Source organism: Manacus candei, unplaced genomic scaffold (assembly GCF_025592945.1).
Source record: "Manacus candei isolate 608988 ecotype Guabito, Panama unplaced genomic scaffold, ASM2559294v1 h1tg000017l, whole genome shotgun sequence".
NCBI classification, from domain to species: domain Eukaryota; kingdom Metazoa; phylum Chordata; class Aves; order Passeriformes; family Pipridae; genus Manacus; species Manacus candei.
The window spans coordinates 32,633,829-32,647,310 of record NW_026138065.1 but is presented as its reverse complement, the minus strand read 5'-3'; the positions used below and the strand labels follow the sequence as shown (position 1 = coordinate 32,647,310).

The following is a 13,482-nucleotide window of genomic DNA, read 5'->3' as shown; positions in this document are numbered from 1 at the left end:
GGCCTCATGTGCCTCTTGCAGGAAGAGTATCAAGCTGAGAGACCTCTTTGTTCTGGCTTCCAGTTTTACTGAATGTAACTGCCACTTTGCATTCTGAAGGAAAAAAAATGGATATTCTCTTTCATCTCAGAGGGAAGATTTGAGTTTCTCTGTCAGAAGTTACTTTTATTATTCATTCTTCATGCCGCTAACTGGAAAAGTAAAGCAGAGAGACATACAGTTACAGAAACATGTTAATAAGGCTAAGATAATGCTTTTGAAAGATAAGAAGTCTAATAAAACTTTTTTTTCCCCCCAAGAAGATAGTATTCTGCCAACTGTTCTTCTATCTGGTAAACAGCCACATGCTAGTAAATGTAGTGCACATAGTGCTTTAGCAGTCCATTTAAAGGAATCCAGTGGGATTCCTTCCTGGTAAGCAGCAGTTCTCTGGAACTTCATTGAACGAGTTAACAGATCATTTGCTTGGGGAATGGGGAAGCAAAAGCTGGAGGAGTTTCCTCAGAAATGGGTAGGACAACTGTCAGATATGTGGAGGAGGGGATATGGCAGTGGATCTGAAAACATCGAGCTGTAAGATCACATGGCAGTGCGTATAGTTCTTTCAGTGTTAAGTACTTTCCATAAATCTTGGGCTAAGCACTTAGCCTTGGATTTCCAGGAAAGATTTCTGGAAATACCTTGCATGAAGTAAAACCAATTACTTCGTGGAAAAGAAATACATAAATAATTAAAAAAAATGTAGAAGTCCCTTTTAGTTTTGTGATGTGAATGCTACAAAAATACAGTACATGCATTTAAATATTGTTCACATAATTTATACATATTTCCCTTATTAATGTGGCAGCCATGCACCACTACTGCACATCTATATTGTCTTCCCCTTGCAGTGCTAACCTGGGCTCTGCATCAGCTCATCAGCAGGATGAGGGATGCTACAATGCCAGGCTCTCAAATCCTAGAGTCAGGAATCATAAGTATCCAAGTAAAGGAATCTCTTAATCTTTATAAATAAGGGCCCTGAACCATGCTAGTTAAAACTCTTTCATTTTATGTTTGAAAAAAATAATAGCACTAGCTTGTGTGGGCAGTATCATTCTTCTCAGTGCAAATCTTTGAACACTGAATATTGAAGTGTTTTGCATAGAATACTGGGAAAGGATAAAGTCCACATATCAAAACAAGTAAGAGTTTTAACCAGTAGTTCTTAAGCAGAAAATTGGCTTACCAGGCAGATGAAAAAAGAAAACAAAAGAAACAGAGAAATAAGCTTGCTGTGACTGAATTGTGTGTCTTTCAGATGAGAAAAAATGTTTGATTTATTTTATGGATGCTAAAAAAGTGGCTTATTTAATTTCACACAGTGAGGTTCCAAATAACAACAAACATTTTAATTAGAAACATAAAGTGGGAAGAGTGGTGCATACTAGAGTAAAATAGCTCTAAATACAGCACTGTGAAGATAAAAGGAAAAAACGCACCCTATTTCAAAACCTTTCTAAAATAAAAATACAAGGCTCCTACTCTAGGTTACTTCTTTGGATGCATTGGGTCTACAGTCCTACATGCAATCTTACTATTTAGATCTCCAGTCAACATTTGTTCTTATTTTCTTTCAAAATTTATCATAATCATCATCTTTATCCCATATTATTCACTGAACTTTTAACTCAATGTGACATGGAGGATTTTACATTCTTTGCTGTATGTGTGTGAGAGGTATTTCAGCCATTCAGTCACACACGGTGGATGTTTTTCTGAGCACTACAGGACAGGGCACACAGAAAAGATCTGCCGTGTTTTTTCACAAATCTGAGGTGAAACGTGGATGCAATAACTTAAATATTTTCTCTTGGGAGAAAGAAAAATAACATTCTTTCTCGGGGAAACTATTTTTTTCCACAAGGTTGAAGTATAATTTCAGTCATTCACACTAGCACTAAATGGAGTGAAAATAAACATGGCAAAGACAAATGCAAAGTACTACAGTAACAGCCCTGGCATCAGCACCCCCTGTTAATTTTTGTTTGCAGAATAAAGTTCATGTTGATTTTAACTGGACTTTCTCTCAAAGCATTTAATCCAAAGATGATTTCACATCAGATCCTTTTTATTCATAGCAAATTGTTTGAAGTAATTTCTGGAAGATTCCTCTTCTGGTTTTGAAAACAAAACACTAGTGTTATCTCCACAGGGAGACAATTTAAATAACATCCTTGATCACTGATACTTTAATATAGAAAAAACAAAACAAACAAACACCAAATAATTAAATAAATAAATTAGAGAATGGATGGGTTTACTGGAGGAAACCAACACACACAGGAAAGCAGACAAAGGTCCAACAGACAAATATTCCTGCAGCAACATGGATGCATCTGTCCAAATGTACATCAGACACCAAAGCAAAGACAATGCTAAAGAGAAAAGTACTTTTATTTCTTCAAGGGACAATTCTTCACCAAATCTTACAGCATTCAATACAGTAAACACTGATCTCAGAAAAAAAATTCAGTAAAATAAGTTGAGATTTGCAAGGAAAAAGTTATTTCTGTTTTTAGAGGAATAATGTTTACCTGTAGCCTTAATAGTAGTAAATGCTAAAATATAAAGCCACATAGTAAAATTCAAATCAAATTTACAGTGTATTTAAAAAGTAAAATGTATTTCTTTCATTAAGTTGAAAAGCTGCTGAAGCACACAATATCCCAAATACTCCGTGGGCAATGTGAATCATCCCAGCACAGAACGTGTAGTTACAGGCGATGATCATGACAAGGGGTTGAGCTGTCTCATCCCAGAGTTATTCCTGTCCTCATCCTCATACACACTCTTCTGGTGAGCAGCCAATAATACTCAAAAAATTCTTCCAGGCAGGAAGTAGTATCAAATAAGTGCCCCATTTACCTTTGCTCTGCCCCAACACACGAGTGTCAGCAGCTGGCAGGTCGTTTTGTGGTTTTCAAAGGTCAGCACCGAGGTGATGGCTGTGGGTGGCACCCATTCATTTCCTGGGGCTGGGTTTCACAAACCCAATATGCCAAACAGCTCTTTATGGTCTTGATATTCAGTAATTTCTGCTTTTCTCTTAATTCTAGATAATCATGCTCCTTTATCCAACCGATACTATTATTTTCAAGTAAAATGGTGATATTACTTGATTACACTTCTTTATGATAAATGCTCTAAACTGAATCAGCTCATGCTTCTTATTCTTCTACTGCTGACAATAATCATTGTCATATTACTGGTGAAATAGGATAAATATGGATTTACTTTCATGCATAACAATGGCACATCCTGTTTTTATTTACCTGAAGAATACTAATGTTAAGGGAGTAGAGGCAAAGAGAGGAAAATAAGCATGCTTACAGAACCACTGTATTTTTGTGGTGTCTGACCTGGAGAGTAACCGTTTAGAGTGCTCGAGAAATATTCACTATGTTTTTGCTCATGTTTAAGCTATCAAATGACCTTCAGAAGTTAAAGGTGTTAAGTTAATGTCCCCCTCCAAGACTCTGTAGGGGAAAAATGTACCTCAGTTAAATGCAGGTTGGGGGTTGACATTACTTCTAGAACTGCTGGGTTATGGTGTTCTCCCATCTGTGCACAGGAATTTAACTCCTGTCCATAAGGAAATAAGGTTAAAAACCTCAACCAAATAATATCATAGGTTATACTTATAGGCTACGCATGTAGGTAGTGTCTTGAGCCTCACTGAACATTCCAAGTACATGGAACAGCCTAACTGACAACCAGCAAGACAGTTTATTATTCATATATGACTCAGTTTTCCGTAGCCCTGGCATAGTGTTTGTATTTTATTGATAAATAGAGGAGAAGAAATTTCATCCAAAGATCTTAGAATTGAAACAGACAAGTACAGGCAAGTAATCAAAAAAGGGAAAGCAATTGAACAGTCAAATTTAGCAGTTCTGCTTTCAAAAAGAGTTTTCTTATATTTCTATTACAATATGGGCCAAATTAAAGGGATTATGAGGCCTAAAGCCTCAGTGAATGTGAATTATCTTTACTGTGCAAAGCACCAGTGATGTGCTTAGGACTATACCAGAGTCTAAACCAGAAAAGGATAAAACTAGGTGCACAGAAAGATTCTGAGGAATCCTGCGATTTTGGAAATCTCCCTATAACATAAAAATTGAAACACAGAAAACTTTGAACTGACAGGGTGGTTTCTGTGAATTTCTTAGAAGAAAACAACACCCAAACAACACCTCAGAAAACAGAGATTGCAAACTGCTTTGTTGGCATTAGGGAGCTTTCTGGAAGATGCAGAAAGATAAAAAAAAAGACATGGGAATGTCGCTGTCAGAACCCGGACATACAGAAGTCATGGTACGAAATAAGGACTGAAATGTTAGTAGGATGAAGTTTCATAATATCAAACTGGCACAGGGACTAGGCTGGAAAAGCTTACAAAGAACAGCCACGCGTTTTAGCTCCCAGAGTAATTTTTCTATGTGATCTGGCATAGCTGCAGGGGGAATGGAGAACTGCAGGTGTAGAGCAGGCAGAGCAGAGAGATGAGTCAAAGATGACCGCAAGTGGAGAGAGGTCAATTGAAAAGAAGTAAAGAAGGCAGAGCTGGAGGTAATTTAAACTTCAATTCTACAGTGACTAATGACAGAAATAAGAAAGAAAAGCTGTCTCAACTACATTTTCTCTTTGGTTTTCAATATATAGAAAGCCTCAAGGGAAAAAAAAATCTCACTCAAATATTAGTTATCAAAGTAATAGTTCCAAGACATTAAAACATTTACATCTTCCCTAATTAAAGAGAACAGGGTGCTGTTTGTAAGAGTGGCTTATTTTAAAGTGTTACCTAGGGTTTCTCCCTATAGGGAAATAGTCTCTAATAGCTAATCCAGAACAGCTATTCCACAGCTGATCCTCAAGTTTGTGCTCTTCTCCCACAGTCAGTGCCTTTTTAGTCCATATTAAAAATGGCTTAAGACAAACTGAAAATAAAATTCCGAATACAGGAGCATCTATACAAGACGTTAGTCCAGAAAAGCTTTAGTGTTTTAAATTCAGGCTCCAGTTCTCTCAGAGATGGCTCTGTTTTTATTTTTCTGCCTAACAAAATAAACTGGATTCGAAGATTCTTGAATAGATGAAATAAAAATGAAACAGATGAAACGGAAACATCTGCCTAAAAAGGTAAGTTAAGCAGGTGTCAGGAAGAGGGTCAGCTTGTAGCTTTGTCCTAACTTGTATCTTACATTCCCACCTGTAGATGAGGAGTTTTGACTTTTTCTTTTAGAAAAAAACAGTTCCTGATTTGATCAATACTCATAGCAACAATTTAAACACCATCTGGGCATAGATAGAACTTCAACAAAACACTTGAAATAGATGTAAAATGCCTATCAGTTAACATTGCAGCCAATGTAAAATAATTGCTTCAGACATGCATGCAACAGTTACAATTTCTAACTCAGTTTTCTAGTGGAACTCTGACACTTTTATTTTCAGTTTTAGCAACATGAAAGCTACTCCATGATAAAGACATAACTTCCTTGCTACATTTTTCAGGTTTCCAGTCTTAATGTGAAAATAGTAAACATACTAAATAAGGTGCTTTTTTAATTAAATAACAAACCTTTGTTTTTAAGATTAGCATGGTTGATCTTCCTCTCTTATGTTTTGATCGTATCTGTTCTTTATATCTAGCTGAATATGCATTTCAGTTGAATAGTTCTTTCTTTAGAAAATCTGAAAAAATCATGCAACAAGAGAGTTCAGCACTTTACCTCCAATTTGCCATGTGCACAGCCTAATAGCAATAGGTTGGCTCTGTCCCTCTCACAGGAAATAGGAGACCAAGGCCATGCTCCATCACTAGTTGCTGACCACCAGCAAATGACCATATCTTGCATACAGTTTATTGCCAGGTGACGTTTCATCCTTCTACCTTCTGGTCCAAGTATATCAATATAAGAAATCTGATGGAAGAAAAAAATGTAGGAAATATTTGAGGTGATAAAGTAGCATAGTAGGAGCAAATGGGAGCATTTACTTTGGGTGTGTGAAAAAGAATGTATATATACACACAGAGTACTGCCTACATATATCTTCATACAGGCTGTCTGTAAACGTGAAAAATATCTCCTCAGACAGAAAAAGACATGCTCACACTTTTATCTGTGGGGAGGGGATTGGGATGGAAAGGAATATGAGTTAAGAAGGAATTTACTGCAATGACTCCAATCAATACCAAAATGTACAGTCATGGTTGCTTGACAGCATCGACCTCCACATAGGATTTAAGCTTAGCCATATTAAATGACAAGTTCTGCAAAGCTGACCACGGAGCTAAGGCTAGTGTTTAAGACATAATCAAATATTAAATATATTCTACAGCATTTGAGCAAACATATATCTTTCTTTTTCCTCCCTAAATTAAAGAATCCAAACACAAACATCTGCTTTGCAAAAGAATATATACTTTTCTGCATAATGTGGATGAGCTACAGCATCATGCGTAAAGTTTATGCAGCTCTTGAGAATTGTGCCTCTTCCTCAGGAAGGATTTGTGGAATTTATTATTCAAACTCTGTTATTTGGAGCATGGTTATTTGAAAACATGAGCAGTGCACCATCTGGGTGACACATGCCAAGGAAATATAGATTGCACCGCATTTCTGCTTAAGGAATTAATGGAAGGTTGATAGCTAGGGGAAAAAAAAACTATCTTGCCATTGCTGGTCAGCAATAATCGAACCACTTTCTGGGGATTAAGCGCATGGCTAAGCCTACTGGACCAGACACTAGCAAAGGGCAGGGGGTCTTCTTATCAGAGAAATGCTTCTGGAGCCAGTCTCACTACATGACAGATTGCTTTCATATTCCTGTCTGCAAGGCAACAAAGGCTGGCAGTAATGCGATAATGCCAGAGTGCAATGGGTGTTAAGAACCCGTTGCATTTATGTATTGTATTTAGTAAATAATCAGGCTCATCCAAATTGTGATCTCAGCTCTCAACCAAGGCCATTAAAATCAAGGTTAATGCTTTAATAATCCTTTGCTGTTTTTTATATGGTCAAAAAGAACCCTTTTCTATTTGCATGGTCATAATATTATTGACCTCTTCATCCCCTGAATACACATCAAAAGGAACTGAAATCAAAGTAATTACCAATGTTGTTCTCTCATGGTAAACATTTAACTCCTTGTTCTGTCTCCTTCAGTAAATTGAAATGGATTAAAAAACCACAGACAGGAAAAACTTGCAAAAGGTCAATATTTTCAGAATATCCTGTGTTTTACTTGTCAAAATACTTAGATGTGTAAAGATAAAACATACACAAAAGTTAACAGGTAGCTGCTACTTGAATTAGAACTATATATAAATAGTTAATTGGGTGACAACACATTGATTAGCTTGGAAAAGCACAAATACTTCCACGTGTTAATTAGTCCTGTATAGTAGCATTAACTGTTCTTAACAATTTCATATGTAATAACAGCCACAAATCTTTTGTAAACCTTTATGTCTTGCAATAGACATGTCACTCTCAAATATGGACTAGTGCCACTGAGAAAAGGCAAATGATAATAGTTGGTATTCTATTTTGCTGGTCTCAAAACTGTAGTGATTCATATAATAAATTTTCTTTTATTGTTTCAGAATGTAAATAAAATTCAATCATTTAGAAAGGAAGAGGATAGAGAGATTAATTCTTTCATTTAGGTATGCATTGTGTAAAAAACCCAACTTTTGGATAAATATCAAGCTGTGAGGAGGAAAGCATGGTTGACTTGTTCTTATTATTGACAGCACTCTGGCAGTCCAGCACTGCTGCCAATTTTGCCCACGGTGAGCCTGGACACCAAACAATGTGAAGTTGCTTATCATTACAATGATAATATGAGAGAAATTTAATTATATCATTGCAAGCATTTTTTCTCATTTACATTTCTTAAGGTTACACCAAAAGTCAGAGGCAGAAGTGAAGGCTACAATCAAATTTCCTGAATCTTGGCTCCAGATTTTAATCCTGTGGTAGTTCTATACCAGTGCAAGTTATCTTTTTCATTCAATTTCTCTTGAAAAAAAATCAGCTCTAAGGAATGGGGTTTTTTCCCTACCCACCCCCCCATTTGTTATTGTTACAAGTTTGCACAGTTCTAACTGAGGATGATTTTGTTTCTACTGAGAGTGGCATTAGTGCTGACTGTGTGATCTTTAGCTTTTGGAAGTTTGACCAAAATCAGCCATGAAGAACTCTAAATCAGTGTAGAGAGCTGACATAATATTATTGCAGCAGTGAATAATACTTCCTGCAGTCTCACACTGGTGCAATTCTGAAGATAATAAAAATTATATTTAGCTGCCTAACTAGCAAGCCTCACACAAAAGAACATTCAATTAAAAAATGCAAATGCCTTTTTTTTTGGCTGGCAGTGAAGTATTCCATAGTGATTCCCACTGATTTCAAGAGAAAGCAAAGTTAACGTTGAACACGGAGGTGTTTTGAGAAGCTCAGCTGTGTCAGCAAAGAACTGAAAACTTAACAACCCTATTAAGGAGTGCAGCAGATATTTCCGGTTTTTCCAAACATTAAGTCAGGAGCTGTGGCCCTCACACTCCAATGACAAAGGCAGTTGTCAGTTCACCATGGCTTCCTCGTTAAACTTTAGCACTGTCAAAAAAAAAAACCCACCCCCCACACCACACTCACTTCCAAAGCACAGCCTTAACCAGGCACAAGGCACATAATTTTAAAGTAAAGTATGTATCAGCTCAGTTCCCAGTGAACAGTGAACTGTCTCAAATCCACGTTATGGAGGCTGGATCAATCTTGCAAACACAAGCCATTGCTGAAAAGAGGCCCTGAACTGAAACAGCCTGGAAAATGTATTAGATATTAATCCTAGCAGAAAGTATTTCTACCAAGCAAGTTAAAACACATTATAGCAAAACTTAAATTAAACATATCCTTAAAAAGCTTGCCTTGCAGATGCAAGCTCCCTTATATCAGCAAGTAAATTACTAAGGGGTTGTCAAGGGGAAAATATTTGCTAGCACAAGATTGTTTCCTTAACATTTACCCAGTCTGAAATAAATACAAACTCTCTCCTTTGCTCACAGCATCTTTCTACCTTTCTCGGGCAAAGGCTTGACCCTTCTCCATTCTTGCAGTGAATTGGATGCAGTCCCTTTCCTACTTCACCTGTTCAAAGTTAATTGCCTTGGCTGATTATTTTTTCATACTGCTGTAGCACCATGCACTTCTACCTAAGGTCAGCTGCTGCCCTGATGCCAGAGAGCTTATGGTTGAAATCAGTTATGTCTGCACAGCCCAATCCATCCAAGATACAGTGTAATTCAGCCTGAGATGAGCTGGTTTCCACTGACATACAGACTGGATAGTTTAAAGCCAGCTCAGCTCTCTCTAGGCTACTTTCAGCTGCTGGTGTGACTGTGGTATAGACAAACCCGCACGTAAAGGGCTGCAAAAAAGGAGTATTTTAATCTTCACTAGTGTGTAACTAGTGAATTGACATACATTGGAACCAAATCACTTGCCTAAGGTCACATATATAGTTGACCAGTAGTGAGAAACTCAGCTTCTTTACCTTGAGCCCTAACTCAGTGGCTTAATTGTAAAAGTGACTCTCCGAACAACTCCATCACTGTAACTAGAGGGGAAATTCAGATTTCTGCAAAGAATTACAGCAGTCTTGGAGCTCAGACAGATAGCTGAAGTATCAGAGCTTCATGAGTTTGTGTCTATCAGCTGAGCCACAGTAATTGACCATGTGTGTGTTTTCAGCCCACGACAAACAAGAGGTAAAACACATTAAGTTAAATCTTTCACACTGAGGTTTACCATTACAGATTCTGCTTCATGCTTGTTAGATGTCAAGAATGTGCAAAGGGTCAGTTACTGCTGCTCAATGGACACAAGGTAATCTGTCAAGCAGTGGTCACTCAAATGTGTGTCTGAGCCCAAACGTAAATATAGTAGAAATTTGGATCCCTCTTGGCTCAGTATTTTAACACGTTAACTCAGGATGTCATATAATTTTTTATTTTTGTTTTTTTTTCAGTAACTGCCATTTTCAGAATTTGAGCTGCTTTGGTCAGTTATATAAAGGTTTGCAATTTATGCTGCTATACAGTATCAGTGAGTACCAGTGATTCATAACGTACAGTTCCTGCAGTATTTGCAGTCACCATTGACAGCTATACCTTAAAGTCCAAACAAGAGAGTTTTTCCAGTCTTTTGTTTACATCAGGAGAATCCATCTTCTTTGTAAACTGAATAAAGCAGAGTTGGCTATGATCCTCAAATGACAAAATGATGAAATTGTCTGTAAGAACAGCTGAAAAAGAAACCCAAATAAAAATTGTCAGTACTGTAATACCTGCTTGTAGTAACAAAAAAAAAAGTACTGAACACTCCACTGAGACACTGCAAAAAGCAATTTTTTTCAAGACAGTGTCTTAAATATTGCACTGAAAGCTCTGTAATGTCCTAAAAGAATCAATGTGTCATCCTGCCAGGACCTTCTTGGAAATGAGAAATAAAGCCTAAGGAGTACTCTGATTACACAAACCCGAATAAATTATCTCATATCAAATTGCCACTACATCCAAATATATGTTTTATGCCCTTCCACATTAATTTTCATCTCAGTTCAGCCTTCAGTATTTTTTTTCTTATGGTTACATCCACCAGTATTTCAGAAATGCACCTAATACAGCTAAGTTTGTGCTAAGGGTGATAAATGCAAATTAGTACTTCAGGTGTATCTGGTATTTGACACTGTAAGGTTCCTGGTGCTGCTGCAGACATACAGGATTCTGCTTTAGGGGGGTTATGAATTTGATGAAAGCTTCACATGTGGGGGTACCCAAACAACACAAATAACCCAGATGGAACAGACTCCCTTGGAGTCTGGAAAAGCACAGTGGAATCCCTGCTGCTATCATAAGGGGGTGTTAGACCAAAATAGTTCAATACAAAAGTGATTAACAAATCTGTCAATGAAAATTACTTAGAAAATAGTATCTAGGATTTTTCCCAAGTTATTTTCCCAGTTATTCAAGCAGCACCCACATTTAAAGAGATGTGTGAGTACGAAGTGAGTCATTGGGGTAACTACTACCAGATCACCGAGGAATAATTGATGAGAAACATGTTTAAAGTAAAGCTAGCAAGCTGTGTTCAGACTGCAAACTCAGAAACCTCTGTTAAAAAGAAAATGCCAAATAAAGTGGATCTGGATTTAAAAACAAACAGACAGAACCCTGTGGAACAATCTCTGAAAAACAAACTTAAAAAAGCACTTGCTACTAATATCCCAGATTCTTAAATCTAAATTTTGCATATCCTTAAGTAGATTGACAGTTCAGTCTCACATGGAAGCATGGAAAACTGGCTAGTCAGCTTTGCTTTGATTTAGTCTGATTTATAACCACTTGCATTTTCCAACAGCCATGTCCTGGCACAACTCTGAAGTATCTGGTATGCAAATGCTAAAGGGTAGAGTCTAAAGCCAAATAATTGCCTTTGAAATGTAACATTAACTCTAGCTTTTTTTGGTGGGAAAAAAAAAAGGTGATAAAGTATCTGACTATAACTGAGATCTGTAACTCAGTGCCATAATTGAGATCCTGCACACACATGAAAATTGAAAACCACTGAGTGTGGTATCCTCAATATGTATGCACACAGTTAAAATATTTTGATGCCCTCACAGACACAGTTTACATCAAAGATGAGCCACAGCACACCTCAGATGCTGATGAAATTTTGCCTACAAATAATCAGAACCAGGAGGACTTTATTAGATGCAGGAGCACTACAAAAGCAGTATTAATTCTGTATTTTGTGCACACAACCTGACCTTTATTCCAAATGTTAAGAGGACATGCTACTTCAAATTAGAATTATAACATTTCATAAGTAATTTTGGCAGATTGTGATCCTTATCCATTTCTATGTATACGCAGTTGCTAAAGTAAGAAATATTATTTTTATACAGGGCTCTTGTACTAAATATAGAATTTCTTTTGGCCAACTTGATAATCACAAGCCCAATTCCAAATCAGATTTTGAAAGATGTGCAGTTTTTTTGAATTAAAGTGAATTTCCTCTGGGACAACATTATGTTGTGGTTCTCACATAGGAATAGTTAAGTATAAAAATTTGTATTTTGAACACTATTTGTTTGGGTAATAAAAGTATCTTTTGTTGTTCATGAAAGTAAAAACTGAATTGCAATGAGTTATTGGGTGGTTTGCTTTAGTGGAACAGAGGCAGTTTTATTTCACCTCTGGACATGGGTATTAGTGAACATGAAAGTTTAGGAAAATCTTGAAAAAGTGAAAATAAGGACAAACTATTATACAATGTTGTCTATATAATAAATACAGTGGTATAAACGTAGGAAAGCATATTTATTGCTTTATTATTTTTTTAGTTGTAAGCTTTTTTAGTTAGCAGTATTTTTTAGACAAATATTTGTATTTCTATGACATATTAAGCCAAGGTAAGGCATGATACATATAATTTAATTTTTAATTTTTCTTAAAGACAGAGTATTCCAAATAATTTCTACAAACAAATTCAATTTGGGTATAACCTTAGCTTCCATGCTTTCCTACTTTTTGTCACCTGAAAGTATGATATTTTCCCTCTGGAAACTGAGGGTAAAATATTGGAGATGGAATCCAGTAACTTAATTGAAGAGTGGAAAAAAAGGAATCAAGAAAGTAAATGTGTTCTATGCTCTTTGTGTAATTAGTTGATAAAAAATGAGGCTAGGGTTAAATTTTCTTATAAATAAAGATTCTACAAACATAATAATGTTAATTTTCATGACTAAACTACAATACATTGATAAGAAAAGATCAGAGGGACACAGTACTGTAGGTTTCTTAAAGAACCAGGCCAACATTCAATAGGTGCCTGGGTATGGAGGAAAATAAATCATTAAAGATCAAACCTGAATTAAGCACAAAATCTTACCAGAAGGATATAATGTGGGACTACTTTTAAAGAGTTTGGAAGATAATTCACGTGTAATAGGGCTCGCATTAAAATTTCATATTCTTGCTTGTGCAGAAGCCAAGATACCTGATTGATTTCTCAATGATATGGTAGTCATATTATAAAGGTACAGAAAACAGGCATGTTTTTGTAAGTTTTCTTCTGCATTAAGTGAAAACTTTATTTTTAGCAGTCACTAGTTCATAACAATAGTGAGACTCTGGATTTTTAGAAATTAAATCAGAATACCTCCACATAACTAATCTTACCCAGCCTTTTTTAATAATAACTTTAATAATAACTATCCCATGTAATTAATCAATTGGCCAATGTTTGGTTCTGTCCCTTTTTCCCACTTAACAAAATAAACACGACGAGTTCAAATGGCATGTTCACAGTGGTTACAATGTGCAAGAAACTGAATTTTAGAAACCCACGCAGCATTTGACAAGCCTGA

General features: G+C 36.3%; 1 protein-coding gene across 10 annotated transcripts in view; it reads right to left on the bottom strand.

Annotated features, from left to right (window-relative positions):
• Positions 1–13,482, bottom strand: part of WDPCP (WD repeat containing planar cell polarity effector) — a 148,244-nt gene that overhangs the window by 76,450 nt on the left and 58,312 nt on the right. For all 10 annotated transcript variants that reach the window (XR_007903967.1, XR_007903968.1, XM_051783646.1 and 7 more), the window contains 2 exons: positions 10,220–10,353; positions 5,775–5,966 (listed from right to left, as the gene is read on the bottom strand). Coding sequence is in view for 8 of the 10 variants with exons in the window: in XM_051783646.1 (XP_051639606.1) it covers positions 5,775–5,966; positions 10,220–10,353 (326 nt within the window). In the remaining 2 variants the exon portion in view is untranslated. The remainder of the gene's footprint in view (positions 1–5,774; positions 5,967–10,219; positions 10,354–13,482) is intronic.